The sequence below is a fragment of the Monopterus albus genome, unplaced genomic scaffold (genome assembly GCF_001952655.1).
Source record: "Monopterus albus unplaced genomic scaffold, M_albus_1.0 scaffold351.1, whole genome shotgun sequence".
Taxonomy (NCBI): Eukaryota; Metazoa; Chordata; class Actinopteri; order Synbranchiformes; family Synbranchidae; genus Monopterus; species Monopterus albus.
In genome coordinates this window covers 124,316-144,310 of record NW_018128231.1, presented here as the reverse complement: position 1 = coordinate 144,310, position 19,995 = coordinate 124,316, and the positions used below count along the sequence as shown (strand labels likewise).

The 19,995-nt window shown below is 43.8% G+C and overlaps 1 protein-coding gene across 2 annotated transcripts in view; it reads right to left on the bottom strand.

Annotated features, from left to right (window-relative positions):
- Positions 1-19,989, bottom strand: part of LOC109974858 (filamin-C-like) — a 69,493-nt gene extending 49,504 nt beyond the window's left edge. The window contains exons 1-7 of one of the 2 annotated variants that reach the window (XM_020625290.1): positions 19,399-19,989; positions 11,621-11,731; positions 9,918-10,055; positions 3,351-3,448; positions 2,056-2,206; positions 476-594; positions 305-382 (exon numbers count right to left, since the gene is read on the bottom strand). In XM_020625290.1, coding sequence (XP_020480946.1) covers positions 305-382; positions 476-594; positions 2,056-2,206; positions 3,351-3,448; positions 9,918-10,055; positions 11,621-11,731; positions 19,399-19,792 — 1,089 coding nt within the window. In that variant the 5' untranslated portion in view covers positions 19,793-19,989. Of the gene's footprint in view, positions 1-304; positions 383-475; positions 595-2,055; positions 2,207-3,350; positions 3,449-9,917; positions 10,056-11,482; positions 11,732-19,398 lie in introns of both variants that reach the window. The other variant, XM_020625291.1, reaches the window with a different exon arrangement.
- Between the last annotated feature and the right edge of the window lie 6 nt (positions 19,990-19,995).

Genomic DNA, 19,995 nt, shown 5'->3' with positions numbered 1-19,995 from the left:
AATGCTCCCTTGCTGCAGGAATAATTAAATCCTTATATTATTCACATAAGTGGCCTCAATCTGCTTTGTCTATTGTCAATTTAACCCTAATATGTTGTTTTTGTAGGCACAATATACAGTATTTGTCAGTATTTCTTGCCACTGTATAAATGCAAAGCTCCTTTTGTTCATTTGTGTTAAGAAAACAGACCGATAACACATAACTGAGATTTCACACATTAGGTTCTCAGGATGACCCCAGCCAGACACATGAGCCATGAGGACACTGCCATGCACTGAAAGTTCAGAAGTTTGAGTGTCTTACCTTATGAAGCCCCTCCACCTTCGGCAGGTAGACCACAGAGTAAGTTCTGTTCCTGTCATTGTTGGGGATCACTCGGGCCTAATGGAAACAAACTGCAGTTGGATCTCACTCTCTTGTGTTTAGATAAATATGAGAGTGTATGTGGCAAAAGGGTTACATGTATGTTCCCACCTCCTCTGTGTGACCCTCTGGATCTTCCACATAAACCAGTACCTCACCCAATCCGGCCTCCACTGTCTCAACCAGAAACTCTGCTGGTTTCAGAACCACATTACCTCTAGGCTCAATACCTGACAGAGGAAAGTAGTGCAATGTCACAAAGCATAGACAGGGACTGAGACAATGGTGGCACTTGTGATATTATATTATAGAGCAATGAAAAACTGAACAACGGGTCTTAAGATAATTTTACTATTACTGGGTTTAATAATGTGCCAGTACTGTCTCCTGTTGTTGCAAAATAACAACAAAATGCTCCAAAGTGTTCTGTAACTGTCAAGTAAACGACTTTATTTCAGTTATAAAAGCCTTTGCAGTTCACTACAAAACATCACCGTCAGCAGTCACTGATATTTCTGTCCTATCCTGTACATCTACAGCTGCAATTTATTATTCTCATTATCAATCTATCAATTATAAACTAAGGATAATCACCTTTATTTGACCAAGTATGTTACACACAAGGAATTTGTGTCTGGTACAGAACCGAGGCAGCCATTTGCGGCGCCAACCAACCGATGGCTCTAACCATCGGGGGCAACTTGGGGGTTCAGTGTCTTGCCCACGGACACTTCGACACGTGGACTGCAGGCCCCGAGATTCGAACCTCCAATCCTCCAGTTGAGAGATGGCCGAATGAGCCGAGAACAGTCACCCCAATTATTTTTGTATCATTGATTATTTGTTTAGTTTATAAAACATCAGGAAACAGTACGTCAGTCTAAAGAATTCCTACAGAACAAGGTGACATCTTCAGATTGCAGTGAGCAACACTGCCGCACTGGGTGAAATGTCTCTTCCTCAGGATATGTGAGACCTGTCTGTTTTCAACAAACGGCTCCAAAGAATGGCTGTTAGGGTTGTTTGCCTTTCTCTATCTCTCTCTCCCTTTCTCCCTGTTCCCCCTCTCTCCTCATTACAGGCACCTGTGGGCTCAGGCATGGTGACATTACCACTGGGCTAACCCTAACCCTCTCTCAGGTACCCTTCCAACGAACAGCCTGTGAAGTCTACACAATTCCTCTTCACGTACCAACCCTCCAGTCAACTCAGGTAATTTCTCTCCAGCACTTTGAACTGTGGGAGGGCTGCTATCATTTGTCTATGCCTGACCTGCTGCTTGCTCCTATCCATCTGCACGCCCTGGTCCTCCAGCCCCCTGGTTCCCGCAGGTTCCTGCTGTTCCCCCCGACATCCTTCCTGCACCTCCCGAGCTCTGGGGAAGCCTCGCCTAGATCTGCGCCGACCTGACAAACTGTCCTTCACCCTCACCTTAGAGTCCTTTGTTCATAATAAACTGTACATTCTGAGTTAACCAGCCTTAGGAGTCCTACTAACTTACCTGGCTCCATCCAGCCTAACAATGGGTGTCACTTTGTAACAGTGTCTGAAGTAAGAGAGTCGCTGATCTCTGCTCCGTTTACACTACTCCACTAGCTTCTCACACTGCACAGAACGACTGGTTTTTACTAATAAACATGGATGAAAACTCATTATTTTTGGGTGGAGTTTGAAACTTCTGATTTTCTCACCTGGTCCATAAGCTTTAGCTCTCTTGGGGTGCAGCGTCTTTGCCCTCAGTGGGGCACCAGGCTTCAGTTTGGCTTTGGGGAACTGAGATAGGTAGGTCATCACAGAGTGCTCATCCACGTTGGGGTCCACGATCTCCTCTGGAGCAATCACCTGCACAGGAACAAGAGGATGAACTCATTAACAGCTGCAGATAATCCTGACAATAAACATGAAACGGGATGCTCATTAAGTGAAGGGACAGAGCAGCTTTAATGAACTAACACTGTGAAAGTGTGTGGCTGATGTCAGATCTGAGTCCAAGATCATTCTTCTTAGAGAAGAAATCGTCACATCTAATCAACAAATCTGCTTCTTTATGAGACAAGATAAAACACTGGAGGAAGGATTGAGCTGTTAAACACATGAAAGGGCTATTGAACGTTAAACAGCTGCTCCAGTGCAGGAAGGTGAAGTGCAGGCATCAGTAGCACAGTGTCATTCTATGTCTTCCACCATCCAGAGAGCTGAGACAGTCCAATAAACCCCACTGCAGTGCACTGGGGGGATTCAGCAAACAGGTCTGACAGGTTTGTAGTAAGATGCTGTGAGAGATCACTGGTTATTTATGTAGGAGTAATCCTGCTGGTGATGTACATACATTTACAGTGTTTATAGAGTTACAGGAAATATTTACAGAAAGTTTAAATACTTTAGCAGCAAATATTTTGTTGCCTATAACAAATTCAACATGTACAAAACAATAAAGTATTATTATTGGCTTAAACAATGCAAGGACAAAACAGGCTTATAAAGTCATCAACAAGACTAAGAAATTGTCTTTTTAGATCTATATTGTACCTAACTGAACCTGAACAGAGTTTTGAAAACTTAGATGTGATGATAACATGAGGTGCAAGCTGTGCACAGCTGCTGCACATGCAGCTTTTAAAAACACATCATCACTTATTACACAGAGACTAACACTGGAACTTGCATGCCAAAGGAAAATATGACTTTGTCTTTAACTAACTAGTAGACAGTCAACAGTCCATCATTGCGTGACTAGACAGAGTCATTTTCTTCAGTGTCAGTTGCTAACAAACTGCTGCTCTCTGCAGGCTACAAACAGACCACAGGTGGGAGTTCCTGCTGCCATTTGTCAGACTCTGCTCATAAAGGACTGCATAACCAAACATTTCTCTGAAGGATGTGACCCAGGTGATATGTTCTCTCCTGAAAACAATATGCAGCTGCAGACTAAATGTAGGTGGCACATACACACAGTTAGATCCACCATACTGGAGGCAAGTGTTACCTGTGGCACTCCAAGCCAGTCGTCAGCCTGCTGCATGGCTTCTCTGGCGTTCTCCACCGGCTGGCTTGAGTCCCATGTTTCCCAGTCTGGACACAGACCTAAAGGCAGCACAGGCAACATTAGTCACATCAACTCAATCAGTGGTCCGTTTCAACACATTTGTACCATGTAAGCCACATAAACTACATGTTAACTGCAGCATGATGCAGCCAGAAACCAGTTTGAACTGGAGCAATTTGAAAACTGAAAAAATCCCCTTCACAGCTTTCTGTCCACAAATATCTTCTTTTCCAGAAACAAGTGAGAAGTTCTGCCGGTAAAGTATTAATAGGCTGACTTGTTTTATGTATAAACCAATTTGTTTTGAGCAATCTTTTGTCTCTCATTACACAGCACAGGAAGGTTCATATCAGGATTCAGTCTAATTCAATTCCATTTTATTGTATTGTTATTGTTATTGTATAGCACCAAATCACAACAAAAGTCGTCTCAGGACACTTTACAGAGTAAGGTCTAGACCTTACTGTTATCACTATTATTACAGAGGAAAAACCCAACAGCCCCTTAAGCAGCACTTGGCGACAGCGGGGAGGAAAAACTCCCTTTAACGGAAGAAACCTCCGACAGACCCCAGCTCTTGGTGGGCGGCCTTCTACCTCAACCGGTTGGGGTGAGTGGATAGAGGAGAGAGAGAAGAAGAAAAGCAACAGGACACAACAAACAATCAAACACTGGTCAGGTTGATGTGGCCGGTGACTGCTCATCAGAAACATAGAGCTCCAGGGCCAGGGCAACCTGCAGAAAAGTACAGGGAGAGAGGAGACACACTACGGGAGAAAGAGAGGACACACTACGGGAGAAAGGAGAGGACACACTACAGGAGAGAAACAGAGAGAAAGAGAGGACACACTACGGGAGAAAGAGAGAGAGAGAAAGAGGACACAGTATGGGAGAGAGAGAGAGAGAGAGGACACACTACGGGAGGGAGGAGACTCAGTTAGTGATGGGTAGTTATGCCATATAGGAGAGGAGGGGAGGGGAGAAGAGAAGAGCATCATGGGACACCCCTCAGCCTAGGTCTATAACTAAACCAAACTTATCCCGTGTCCAGTAATTTCATAGACACCACTACACGGGCCCTAGCGAAGGCCGTCCTGTTGACTAAAAACCACTGGTACAGTTAAATACACTCAGTAGCAACAGGATGGCCCAGGCCCCCTGTTTGCTGGCAGTTACTGAGATCAGTCTTATCCCTGTTCAGCCACATTAGTTGTTATGATGGCATGAAATATCAGAAGACATATCGCAACATATTAAGTACCTTTCTACCCTCCCTCACTGTCCTACTGGGGTTATATCGAAAAACAACAATCTTTTATTAACCTAACTATAAGCTTGATCAAAAAGGAAAGTCTTAACCTCTAGAGTCCCTGCGTCCTCATATGAGGACCGCACAGCTTGGGTTTCCAAAGCTCAGGACTCTAGAGGTTAAGTCTAATCTTAAAGGTAGAGATGGTGTCCGGCTCCCAAACTGAGACTGGGAGTTGGTTCCATAGGAGAGGAGCTTGATAGCTAAAGGCTCTGCCTCCCATTCTGCTTCTGTGGACTCTAGGAACCACAAGTAAACCTGCACTCTGAGAGCGAAGTGCTCTGTTAGATGATAAGGCTCTACGAGGTCTTTAAGATACGATGGAGCCTTGTCATTAAGGGCTTTGTATGTTAGGAGAAGGATTTTAAATCACCTTTAATTTTCTCTATCATTTTAATGTATTTGACAAGAAATGTTTTTAATGACTTGGATGTTCAGAATTATCCACAGTGATGTTAATAAACTCCCAGTTGTTCTTCCTGGAGTCAGGTCTTTGTAAAGGTGATTGTAGGCATGACTGTATGAGTTCATATTGCATCAATAAACAAAACAATGCAATAACAAAAATCCCCTGCAGTGTGAGCACTAAACCGTTTGTTCAAAAAAGATTATTGAACTTAAAAGTCAGCCAGCCAAACTGAATAAAAGTAGATTACATAAAGGCACCTCAAGATTTGTCAGATCTCAGTCAGCACCTAGCTGTAACTCAAGACATCCCTGAATGTTTACAGTGCAGGGCAGCATTGCTGTCTCTGTTTTTGAACAGTACTCAGGTGTTATGGAGAGGAATCATCGAGTCTGTTCTCTGCACCTCCATCACTGTCTGGTTTGGCTCAGCAACCAAACAGGACAAGTACAAACTTCAGCGGACAGTCAGGACTGCAGAAAAGGTCATTGGTGTGAGCCTGCCCTCCATGAAGGATCTGTACACCTCACGGGTCAAAAGGAGGGCAGAGAGGATCACTGCAGACCCCTCATATCCTGGACACAATTTGTTTGAACTCCTCCCCTCTGGACGGCGCTACAGGTCACTGTGCACTAAGACAACCAGGCACAAGGACAGTTTCTTCCCCCAGGCCATCACTCTGATAAACACTTGACCCACGACAGTATGATTGGACAATAACCCTCAGTGCAATACCTGTAAATATACCTCATACAGATTCATACAGGTCTCTAGTTTTAAGTACTCTTAATGTACTTTAAGTACTTTTTATTCCTATTTATCTCATTTCAATGAGCATTCCTTTGTCTGTTTGCATCGTTTACTGCTTGTTAATACTGCTTATTTTGTCATATTACACAGCCTTATGCTGGTTTACTGTTTACTTGCCCCTTGCATGGGGATATGTACATGCACATTGAGAGCCGATGTACCAGAGTCTAATTCCTCGTGTGTCTGACACACCTGGACAATAAAGCTGATTCTGAGATTCTAAAGCCATTGCACTTGATGGCACATCTGTGAGAGTTGTGGGAATGATTTAATGATTTTTTTTCTTTAATAGTTGTGATTTTATTTGTAAAGAAGCTCATGAAGTCAGTTGTTCTTATTTTCCTCTATCAGTGATGAATAATATGCGGTTCTGGCACTATGAAGGGCTTTTTATATGTTATTAAACTATCTTTCCAGGCTAGGAAAAACTCTTCTAACTTGGTGGAGCGTCATCTCCTTTCAGTTTTCGTGATGCCTGATTTAAGGAGCGGAGCCTAATAATGAACTGAATGCACTGTTGAGGCTGTCATTGTCAGCATCTACATGGATATTAAAGTCACCCACTATGATTATTTTATCTGTACTAAGCACTAAATCAGACAAAGTCTGAGAGTCCAGTTAAAAACTCTGAATAAGGAGCAGGTGGATGGTAAACAATAACAAATAGAACTGGCTTTTGAGTTTTCTAGTTTGGGTGTGAGAGACTCAGGGTGAGACTTTCAAATGAGTTATAACTATGTTTAGGTCTAGGGCTGATTTATAGGCCGGAGGTTCAGAAGTGTGAAGTGTAGGACCTCCAGACTGAAAAACTCTTTCTTTCCCTCTGCCATCAGTCTCTTAGACAGCTGAGGAGTTTATTACCAGGAAATACGTGATGTACTGTCGACCTGTACTTGTCACGAATCTTTCATTGTACAGGGAAACATGTTTCCTAACTGTGCATATGACAAATAAACACTTTGACCTTTGACCTAGGCTGGAGTCGAAGCTGACTGCCACACCTCCACCTGTGACAGTTACTGTGACCAGGTGGAGTGGATTCATTTAAACTGACATGTTCTTCCTGCTGTAACCAGGTTTCAGTCAGACACAATAAGTCAATGTGATGTTCAGTTATCAAATCACTAACAGAGATTTGGACGAGAGAGATCTGATATTTAATAGTTCACGTTTGATTGTCCTGTTACTTTCAAATATAAGAGGAATAGTTTTCATTTTATTTTGGTTCTTATGAATAACTCCTTAGGAGACATGCAAACAAATATCTTGTAGCAATGTAGGACTTGAAGACAGACAGATGATCTGATAAGGAGTTGTTTTGCACTGAACAACTAAAACAGACACAGTTGGTACAGAAAAATATAATATGGAAGAACATGGTCAGATTCTTCTGACACAACAGCCCCTTTGTTTGCCTCCTTGTCAGTGACAGCTGTGGCCAGAAATGTGATGTTTTTGGACTGTCGGTACCTATGCCAGTCCCATTCTTGTGAAAGTGATGTCTCAGTAACACGACAAAGTCTGAGAGTCCAGTTAAAAACTCTGAATAAGGAGCAGGTGGATGGTAAACAATAACAAATAGAACTGGCTTTTGAGTTTTCTAGTTTGGGTGTGAGAGACTCGGGGTGAGACTTTCAAATGAGTTATAACTATGTTTAGGTCTAGGGCTGATTTATACCAATTTGACCATACTTCCCCTGTTCTCTCCTCTTTTCATTGCTTAACCATTCGATGCCATCTTTTGGTTTTTTAACTCAACATAATCAAAGAATTTTAAAACAATACAATAATCAACTCTAATAATCAACAGATGTTTACATTTGCCCTTTACCTGTCACGGATCGGGAGTGCACAGTTCCTGTGGAGGTAACATGTTTTTATCTGACATGTGAACCCTATTAAAGAGCCAGCAAGCTGCGACAGTAGAACTGGTTTTAATATTTCTTCGACACAAGCAGAAACAGTAACAGTCTTTCAGGGACAAGGCAGGAAGCAGGGTCAGTTTGGTCCGAAGTCGTAATCTCTAGAAAGGCAGCAGGGTAGGCAAGGCAGAATGTCGGTATCGGGAGAGCAGGTGGACAAGAGGGGAGGGGCAAACTCACAGATTGGTGTAACAAGCAGGGTGTCGATCTCCGGGTAGTCAGGCACAAGAGTTAGTAACGCTGGAAAGTCTAGACGGGGCATAGAACAATCTGGCAGCTCCCCACAGAATGAGGAGCCGCTATTTATATACTGTGGGAAACAGGTGAGCAGGATTAAGGTGCAGGTGAAACCACTGTGTTAGATGAAGTGATGTTACCAGGAGTCTGGGTGAGCTGGAGGTAGGGAGGGGTAGGATCATGACAGTACTGTTTACATTCTCAGTTTGCACATGTATAATTGCACATTGACTACTGCACATGCTGCTCCCATGCAGCATACATTCTCTTATTATATTCTTATATTTTTTTATCATATTGCTGCATTTGCTGCTTCAAGTGCCTTAGATTTTGTGTTACTTATTCATCTACTTTATATTTCATTTGTATTATGTGGCATTCATGTGGATGGCAAAGTAAGAATTTCATTGTACAGGGAAACATGTTTCCTAACTGTGCATATGACAAATAAACACTTTGACCTTTGACCTAGGCTGGAGTCGAAGCTGACTGCCACACCTCCACCTGTGACAGTTACTGTGACCAGGTGGAGTGGATTCATTTAAACTGACATGTTCTTCCTGCTGTAACCAGGTTTCAGTCAGACACAATAAGTCAATGTGATGTTCAGTTATCAAATCACTAACAGAGATTTGGACGAGAGAGATCTGATATTTAATAGTTCACGTTTGATTGTCCTGTTACTTTCAAATATAAGAGGAATAGTTTTCATTTTATTTTGGTTCTTATGAATAACTCCTTAGGAGACATGCAAACAAATATCTTGTAGCAATGTAGGACTTGAAGACAGACAGATGATCTGATAAGGAGTTGTTTTGCACTGAACAACTAAAACAGACACAGTTGGTACAGAAAAATATAATATGGAAGAACATGGTCAGATTCTTCTGACACAACAGCCCCTTTGTTTGCCTCCTTGTCAGTGACAGCTGTGGCCAGAAATGTGATGTTTTTGGACTGTCGGTACCTATGCCAGTCCCATTCTTGTGAAAGTGATGTCTCAGTAACACCTTCAGGAGATTTCTTCAAATTTGGCACAAACATCCACTTGGACTCAGGGATAAGCAAAACTCAGCCACAACAATAAAGCTGATAATAAGATCTGATTACACTAACATGTAATAAAGAATGCATCTCTTTGCATGTTGTTTGGTGATAATCAGCATAGATTTCAAGAATCTGAAACCTGAACCTGATAAACCACCAGCTGGCATTCAATACTGCAAATACAAAAGTGCAGATTTAACTCAGCAGTGGTTTCACCTGCTCAGAGAAACAGTTGAGCACTTTGCTGTTAACTCACTGACAGTCTGTCAGACAGCTGAGAAGAGGAGTCGACTGAGGACCATAAACATGAACAATTTTAGAAAGGTGGAACATGTTTGGAATGTGAGGACAAAGGTGAACTTTCTGCACAGACTGAACATTTCCATAAGTAAGAGATGTTCAATGATGCAGATGTGGTTTAGGGGTTTGGGGTAGAGTCAGGTTTAGGTCACAGAAAATGGATTATGCCAGTGAGGGGATACTTGCTGTTGTCCTCGACTTCTTTTCCTTTCTCAGCTGCTGCTGAATGACTTTTGTTTAAAGGTCAAAGACAGCTTCCTCAACTTTCATGAGACGCCTGCAGCTAAATGAAACCCGAGTGTCTAGCAGATGATCCACAGTCAACCCAGTGGTTACATGCACTGCAAAGACAGTTTCAAACATTTCAACTGCAACCTTTCAGAAAAGCAAGAGCATGTACATTTTATTTAGAAAATGTGGCCACTTCCAGTTTTGACTATAGGTTATTAATGATTCTTTGACTGTGTGTTTCCTACCAGGGGCACAGTTGTCCACCAATGCTCCCAGTGCCTTGCCATCCCTCCAGTCTCGGTGGAAGTTGGTGATGGGGAGCTGCGGCACCTTGTTCTGGATCCAGCCCAACAGACGCTGCTTGGGGGTCAGTTTCTTGGCATCTTCATCGTCCTCATCCAGGGAAACATGTTTCCTAACTGTGCATATGACAAATAAACACTTTGACCTTTGACCTAGGCTGGAGTCGAAGCTGACTGCCACACCTCCACCTGTGACAGTTACTGTGACCAGGTGGAGTGGATTCATTTAAACTGACATGTTCTTCCTGCTGTAACCAGGTTTCAGTCAGACACAATAAGTCAATGTGATGTTCAGTTATCAAATCACTAACAGAGATTTGGACGAGAGAGATCTGATATTTAATAGTTCACGTTTGATTGTCCTGTTACTTTCAAATATAAGAGGAATAGTTTTCATTTTATTTTGGTTCTTATGAATAACTCCTTAGGAGACATGCAAACAAATATCTTGTAGCAATGTAGGACTTGAAGACAGACAGATGATCTGATAAGGAGTTGTTTTGCACTGAACAACTAAAACAGACACAGTTGGTACAGAAAAATATAATATGGAAGAACATGGTCAGATTCTTCTGACACAACAGCCCCTTTGTTTGCCTCCTTGTCAGTGACAGCTGTGGCCAGAAATGTGATGTTTTTGGACTGTCGGTACCTATGCCAGTCCCATTCTTGTGAAAGTGATGTCTCAGTAACACCTTCAGGAGATTTCTTCAAATTTGGCACAAACATCCACTTGGACTCAGGGATAAGCAAAACTCAGCCACAACAATAAAGCTGATAATAAGATCTGATTACACTAACATGTAATAAAGAATGCATCTCTTTGCATGTTGTTTGGTGATAATCAGCATAGATTTCAAGAATCTGAAACCTGAACCTGATAAACCACCAGCTGGCATTCAATACTGCAAATACAAAAGTGCAGATTTAACTCAGCAGTGGTTTCACCTGCTCAGAGAAACAGTTGAGCACTTTGCTGTTAACTCACTGACAGTCTGTCAGACAGCTGAGAAGAGGAGTCGACTGAGGACCATAAACATGAACAATTTTAGAAAGGTGGAACATGTTTGGAATGTGAGGACAAAGGTGAACTTTCTGCACAGACTGAACATTTCCATAAGTAAGAGATGTTCAATGATGCAGATGTGGTTTAGGGGTTTGGGGTAGAGTCAGGTTTAGGTCACAGAAAATGGATTATGCCAGTGAGGGGATACTTGCTGTTGTCCTCGACTTCTTTTCCTTTCTCAGCTGCTGCTGAATGACTTTTGTTTAAAGGTCAAAGACAGCTTCCTCAACTTTCATGAGACGCCTGCAGCTAAATGAAACCCGAGTGTCTAGCAGATGATCCACAGTCAACCCAGTGGTTACATGCACTGCAAAGACAGTTTCAAACATTTCAACTGCAACCTTTCAGAAAAGCAAGAGCATGTACATTTTATTTAGAAAATGTGGCCACTTCCAGTTTTGACTATAGGTTATTAATGATTCTTTGACTGTGTGTTTCCTACCAGGGGCACAGTTGTCCACCAATGCTCCCAGTGCCTTGCCATCCCTCCAGTCTCGGTGGAAGTTGGTGATGGGGAGCTGCGGCACCTTGTTCTGGATCCAGCCCAACAGACGCTGCTTGGGGGTCAGTTTCTTGGCATCTTCATCGTCCTCATCCTCCCACATGGGCATGGAGATGGAGTAGTGGAGGATCAGAGTCCAGATCAGACCCAGGATCAGTTTCAGGTTCCCATCCACGATGGCTTTGGAGTCTGGAGGACAGAGAGGAGGACAGGTTGTGGGAAATACAGACAATCATTATATGAGCCCTTTCTTTCATTACACACTGCTACTGTAGTGTGCAGACCAGTGCAGCATGTCTATGTCACTTTTTAACAGTTTAAAGCTAATTCTGTGAGTCATAGTATGGGTTTGTAGCAAAAAGAGCAGTTGAGAATAACCAGTGTTAGAGACTGTGGTGATCCCAGTGGGCTCAGACTTGATTTCAGTGTATAAAAATACATGAAACAATATCTCTGTACAGCTGGATGTGTGACAGGAGTGTTGAAAGGCAGTAACACCTGAAATATTAGTAAAACCTACCACACACTCAGTACTGCAGGATTTATTTACAACAAACCCATTAAAGCTTCTACACAATTTGCATCAAGCCTCACGAGTTCTTCTCAGACTCACAACTCTATCAATCTGAATGAACAAACTGATCAGCCGGGTATTTACACAGGGTGCTACAAACATGTCAATGATTCCACTTCTTTCAGTATTTACATCTCAATTCCACTACAACAGAAGAGACATCTGTATGTCTTAATCAGAACAGTCACAGTGGAAACTCATCTGGTTTCTTACTCTACACACTCCAGTCCTTCTCCGACAGGGGCTGTGTGGGGTAACAAGCTAAATACACTATCTATCACAAAGCTTGGTGAAATCACGATGTTGCCCACCAAAATAAAAGTTTATGCCTTTCAGATGTGTGTGCACAGAAATGGCAGAGTTTCACCCATCGACAGGAGAGAGTCAATCTGCTGCGAGATGATGTCATTCAACACCCAGCCCAAGAAATGAGGTCAGTTTAAATAGGAAACACATGCACACATGTCCAGGAGCGGGAACGTTGAGCTGTTCCTCATTAAACCCAAAACCCTTACTGCCATAACTCAGACAAAGTTCTGCAACAAATGACTGACACATCTGTTTCCCCGTGTCTCTGATCATCTCTCAACACTCTCGCTGGTACTTTAACTTACCGTTTACTCTTCGACTCCTTTTAGTGCTTTAAACCTACATTTTTTGCCCTTTTCCATTCCATTCCTTTTCAACACTTTTACCAGAAGTGACTCCTCACAGAGCTGTGATGCTAACATGGCTAACGCTGCAACACTGAGGCTCAGTCTGTGCTGACTGTGTGTGGACTTGAGGAATCTCTGTGGAAATATCTATGCATGTTTTCCACCATCTCGTGCACACAATTATGAAATCATATTTTCCTAGTCTGAGTTTAGGAAACTCCATCTCCAGAGATTAGTCAGGTCCAGATATGAAATGCTGTTATCGGCGTGTCGCTGTAATTTTTCCCCAGGAAACAGGAGCTGCTGCATTTTGTTTGCTCTTCCCCGTCTGCACCCTGAACACATACTGAATGACCTTTGAATCCTGTCCCACAGGGAGTTCACACTGTGAGCAGCTTCTTACAGAATCCAAATGTCTGATCCTAAAAGAGATGAGAAACAACCAAAAAAGATGTAAAATTACTATTTTCTCATCATCTGTCCATGGTTTAGCATGAAGAGCCAGTGAAAGTAATGCAAAGCAAAGTTCAGCCCCACTGATGGCACTTTTCAGTGGATTTTATTTATCTCTGGTGCATCGTGCTGATTTGACTTTAAATGAAAATTATAGCTGGAACTTCAGCCAACAGTGTCCCAAGGTCCACAGAGTTTTCGGTGAAGAACGAGCTGAAAAAGTGGGCCTGTACAACTGAAGTGCTCTTCACCAAGGCACTGAGCTCTTCACTGTACATCATGAAATAAAAATAAATGGGAAGCAGAAAAGTAGCACAAAACATCGGCTGACTCAGAGTATGATCTGCTGATCTCCAGGCAGTTTTAGTGCAGAAACACTCCTCAGGAAAGGCTGTGAAATCAGGAGTAGACTCTGATGCCCTGCCAAACAACAACCGGGCCTGTTCACTAATGTTTGCCAGTTGCCAATGGTTACCAAACAAACAAGCTAAAGGTCGCCGTGCTGAGACAATGGCATCCTGATAGAAAGACTGCTGTGTCCGAGGAAGGCAGCCCCCCTCTGTGCACCCCTCTATCTGAACAGACAGAGGAACTGTGTAATGTGACATTTAGATAGGAAGGTTTCTGAGGCTGCAGAGCAGAGAGAGGAAATGATAGAGGGAGAGAGGAAAAAGGAAAAGAGAGTGACGATGAGGGAAAGCACTGAAAACCAGACTAACAGACTGAAGTCCTGTTGGGTTTCCCTTCATGATAAAAACCAGAACATGAGACAACAAATCACAGACCAATGAGCTTTACTTTCATGCTGTCATGAAATGTAAAGCCCATCCTGAAAGGAGTGTCACTGCTTTCACACCTAACCTGTCAACCTCTGGTGAGGCCAGACACCGGTCCAGGTATTTCAGGCGTTCTCTGTCCTGTTCCAGTCAACAGACCTACCACAGGACTGTACAGCAGATCAATAACCAGCTGACAGGACAGAGCTCTAATCGATTCCATTCTGCCTCCACTGATCGTCCAACTTAGGCTGAATATTTAACTCTGTATTCTTAATCTTATGTGAAGACCTCTCAATTTCTCCAGTGCAGTTTTTCTACTTGTGTGAGGTGTGTGTGAACAATTACAGTTGGAGGTAAACACACTAGAATGATGGTGAGAGATCAGATACAGCTGAGTGTGAAATCAGGCCTTCAAACTAAAGTCTGTCTTCACATGTGTACTGTTTAAATGGCAGTGAAGTAACTCTCATCAGACACAGCAGCTGTATAAATGTGTTGCTGTTTGTCCTGAAAACCCCTGAGTGTATTCAGCCTTCACAAAGTGCTGAGCTACTTAAACACACACACACACACACACACACACACACACCTGTGACCTATAAAAGCCTTAAATGTGCACTTGCAGCCAAAGGCTGCAGGGTAGAGAACCTCAAGAGTGACAGTAACACTGAGGAAACTGTCTGCACAGGAACGTGTGAACACCTCATTTCTGGAAAAGACTAAACAGAAGGACACTGTCGACAAAACTCTACTTATCAGTCAGGAACCTTTTTGTCCACTTGACTAGAATGTGTTTTCAGAGCCGAGATAAATGACCGTGTCTTCACTGCCATTGTGGGAAAACGGATGTAGCCTGTTTCCTGGGGCCAACATAACCAAAACAGACCTGAGAGTGTGTTTTATTCATCACTGCTTTAAAAAAAATAAGAAAATTCATTTGCTGTAAAAACGCTTAAAAACGGAAACCAATAACTGATCAGCTGCTGACCTACAATCAGTCGTACTGTAATACATCGTATACGGTGTGTTTCGGTCTGTCAAGGACCCGCTGACCCTCCAGTTGTTGGCTGAAACACCTCAGACCAACTGTGAGGACAGCTGACACACACACACACACACACACACACACACACACACACACTTTCTTGACCTTCATCCTTCTGCTGTCGACTCCCACACACAGGCAGCATTCATAACCCCCCTTCCAGGTCATGTGGTCTGCTGGGGGGATGGACAGTAACTAAACTGAAGCTTTGTTGTTCGGAGTCGAATCAGCCTTGATAACGAGACAGCAGATTTCAACCACCCAGCTGTTCTAGTTTTATGTCAGAAGTCCATATGACACATGGCTGATTTTAGAGTTTGATTTTAAAGGATGTTGTCAGTGCCTTGATGAAGCCCTCCTCAGCATGTGACAGCAGCTGGGTCTGGTGATGTCCCAGAGATGTAATCAGACTACAACTGTCTGACATACAGTTTACTAACTAGCGCACTGTGTTGACTGTCCAATGGTAACTCTACACTCTGAAGTTCCACACTGGAAGGAAATAGTAGTTTCATCTGGTGATTCTATGGTAAAGCAGAGCAAGAACAAAAAAGACTGATACAGATGTCTGAAGATGTTCCTCAGTCTGGATACTACAGTGTTACTACATCATGTCAAATACTACTGCGGTAATTAAAGCCAGCTCACTACAGCAGCCATGAGGGAAACCAGAGCGGGGAGCTGCAGACAGCCAGAAATCCAACTGATCAATCAGGAATCAGATCTGAGCTCCCGGTCCACACCAAACAGCCGATCTGCCCAAAGTTCAACCCGATTCTCAAATTAGTCAGTGGCGACCAATTCAGAGATAAGATCAGGCCAAATCAGTGCAGTGTCTGCCTGACTGGGAGGCTCTGCTGCACGTGGACACCATCCAAGTGCATTATGGGAAGTGTAGGATCCACTGTCTGCAGAGTAACGGAAACACTGTGCTGAATATTTGAAGCATTATATTTCATCGCTGAGAGTGCAACAAACAAAACTCCTTCAAACTCTTTTGGGTGAACTGAGCCTTTAAAAAAGGTTAAACAGCGACAGAGTGGCAGAAAGATACTGCGTGTAGTGTGTTAGTATGAGTGTGGCTGTGTGGGGGAGGCTGGCTTCAGCTAAACATTCCTCTTCACATGTGTAATGATACACATGGCAATCATTAGAGAGAGAGAGAGAGTCTGGTCACTGACACACATTTCGCAGAGCAGAGAGGAAACCTGCAAACACCCAGTGACAGAGACAGACCTGGAGCTCGGGTACTGCTTCACCCCCCAAGAGCCCAGACTGTGTGGAGACGAGGATAGTCAGCGAGCAATGCCGACTCCAAACCGCTGAGGGCGCTGAGAGCAGGGCTGTGACGGATCCTTCCTCCAGACACATGTCACGATGGTTCTTGGTTCGACCAGAAGAGAGCCTAAACCCACAGGTGTCGACCATTTGTGCACAGATCAAACCGTTAACTGGACATTTTGACAAAGTCGCCTTTAATTTCACTGCGTTCTCCTGAGTTTCTATCAGAGGCTCGTCATCCTCAGGTCTATTTTCAGTAGCTGTTGGTGGAGGTAGAGCAGAGCTCAGCTGTCCTGCCATCAATCACTTCACATTCACACACCCTCACCTCCTCCACCTCCCCAACACCCGACGCTGTCCTCTCTCTGGGCCTCTCTGACCCGCCTCCAATCACAACATGTGGATCCAGCAGATCAGAGCCACTTTAAAAGTTTGACTAAATTCAGCTCAGTTTTTAATAGAAATGTAGTTTTTCATCAAATAACCACAAACATTTTTTGATTCCTTTCTTTCAAGATGTTCAATCAAAAACATTGACACTTGGGAGTAAAATAAATTCGATTTATTGCAAAAAAATCACTACAGGTCAGGAGGTTTCATGCGGACCCTGTTTGCATCACTGTCTTCACTGATCTGCTGCTTCCTTTGAATCATTTTCTCTGAATGGAAACATCAATGGTGTCGCCAGTGAACCAGAAAGTAAAAGTCACCTAAAATGATCAGATCTGCCCATTAGCTGGAAATAAAGCTCTTTCTATTGATTAATCTGTGGATTATTTGTTTCATTAATCAAAGTGTTTGAAATATAACATGTCATAAAATGGTGAAGAATTGTCTTTCATAGCTTCCAACAGCAGAAATGACATCTTCGAATTTGGCCATTTTTGCATGAAAAATGATTAAAACACAACTAATTATCAAAATAACCATAACTGTTTTCTGTCAATCAACTAAATTGATTCAGCTGTAAATACATTTCAGCACAATGACTCAGACGTGATGTTTTCCAGGAAAACAAACACGCTGCAGTAAAGAGTAGCACAACAAACAAAACACCTTAAACTGGTTTTAGTACAAAACATAAAGAATAACAATATACTGACAGTTACAGTGACACAAAGCAGGAAGAGACACATTTGTATTTTAGAAGTTATGGCTTGAAACTTAAATTAGTTTCCTTAAAAGTGTAGAAACGTCTGAAGCTCTCGAGTCCAAAACCTCCTCTCAGCTCACTGGTGACGTTTCAACCTTGCATCCTGTTTGCCCTTCATTCATCGGTTAATACAAATAATAACAGGACTGGACATTAATTAGCTCGCGGTCACTACAACTCACCAACACAACCCCTTCAGAACCAAACATTCCCAGTATAAACCCAGTCTGGACAGAGTCCGACTTGACGCTTGCTCAAATGATGCAGGGGAAACCAGATCAGATGAAACTGGTTTCCTGTTGCGACAAGGGTCCAGCTCACTTCCTGTTTCCTTAAACGCCTCCAGCCCTGCGAGGACCGCTCTCAGTATGTGGCCTCTTAGAGCAGGAGTCCTAAACAGACCCCTGGAAAACCTACGCCATTCCAAATAACAGACCCCTGACATAACAGGGCCCTGACCTCAGCAGACCAAGACGTGGTGGACCCAGCATCTGAATCAGGTTTCACTGTATCTCACTCATCTCGGTGTGCACATTTATTTCTGGCTGAAGCGCCACACAACTAAGAGAAGCCGAACATCTCCACAACTCTCTGCAGCAACCTTTCAGCACTGCAGGACGAAAGTCCAGAACGGCTACCACACAGGCCCTGAGGCCTGACGCACCTCCTGTTGTCTTGTCACAGAAGCACACTGCTGTCCGAAGGAGTAAAAACACACTGGAGACAGTACAAGGCCGATATGTCTCTTCACTGAACGTGTACAGACAAAACACTTGTTTTCAGGTTCAGTGTGTTTCCCGGAAGGGTGCTGAGGATAAACAGCAGCAGCAGATGTTTCAGCCTGGATGACTGGTGTGTGTTCTACAGCGAGGTTCTCCTTTGGTTGAGGTGGAGTCAGGACAAGAGACACACTCAGTCATACTTGAATGCACTCCTGTTATCTGTCACTCAGATCTGGGACCAGCTGGGGAAGCCTCGCAGGGTAACCCTTCTGGAAACAGCCAACACGAACAGTGACAGCTGAGGCCGACAGCTGTTTCTCAGGTTGTGGATGCCTCTGGACACCGTTAGCACTGAGCACAGAAACCAGCTGCACCGGCACAGTACAGAAACATGGCGAAGGCATGCTTCTCAGGCAGAAAGATGAATTTCTCGGCGTTCACTCTCATTAATGGATTCTAATATTTTAGGAAATTTTAATGCAGTTTGCAGCCCAGACTCTCATCCATACTGGGCTGCAACGACTCAGTTGTTAAGGGACATTGTTGGCCTTCAAAGGACTGAAACACCACCAAGGGGGATAAATATCTCCGGCTCAACACCAGTCAATCAGAACTGATGAAGCCTCTTGGATGAGAGGTGAAACGTCTTCGATCTAGAAATCTTAAGTCCAGTTGATTTTTTCTAAGGTTTTTTCAGTAAACTAAAAGACCTTATTTTGTGACTCACGAGACAAGTTAATGGATAAAGTCTTTTGGTCTCTGCGTCCCTTAAGGGATTTTTTTTAAAGAGAAAAAGACTGACTAGCCTGTTTAAGGTGAAATTCTGAGCTGCTTTCAGTGCTTGTTGGTAGGTAGCCCCTGCCAGGGTCAAAGGCTGCTACTCCTGATAATCCTCTTCAGCTGTTCCAACACTGATTGGTAATGAACACGACTTTAAATCTAAAAAACGAGGAAAGGCCAAAACTATTTACAGCTGATGTGAAGGCGACGAGCCTCTACAACCTGTGGACCACTCATCAGGTGTGTGTGCAGCTGCTGACACCTGAAGCCCACCTCCTCCACCTTAGCAGTTCCGGGTTCTCACACACTAAACACGTGATTCATCAGCAAACTCTACCTCAGCATGTCTGCAAATGTTAAACAGAGCAGGATCTCTGCCACCCACCCTCAGAGTATGATGCTGCGAGACTTACCGATGGAGACCAGTTTGATGTGCTCTCTCTCCAGGAACTCCAGCGCCACGGAGACGTTCTCCAATTTCATCTGTCTGAAGTTGGGTCTGCTGTGGTACTTTCTGTACATCCTCTTCTGGCTCAGCACCTCCAGCAGCCCGATCAGCTTCAGCCCGTCGCTCAGGTCTTTCTGAAGGTCGTTGATCCGCTTGTTCAGGGCCTTTAGGTGCTCGTTGCACCACCTGGTGAAGGTGTTCTGCTGGATCTTCTTCCATGGAGCGTCCTCGGCGAGGTCCTTCTCGGTGGCGGGCATCTCCTCCTCCTCCTCCTCCTCCTCCTCGCCGGTGTCCGTGGTGCTCTGGTAGAACTGCGGAGGAAGCTTCTGCGGCTCCAAGTAGCTGCTGTTGCTCATCATGGTGCCCCCCTTTTATAGCACAAAGCTGAGTGGGAAGAACGGAAAAGGCGGAAAAAAGAACAGGCACAAATGGAGCAGGGTCAGAAGTGGAGCTGGGGCAGCGGCCAGCCTGCGAGCAGTGACGCCCTTCACTGAAGTTTGCGCTCCAAGCACACAGCGGATCCAGAGTAGGCTAGTCCAGCCCGCGGGGGAAGTCGTGGGCT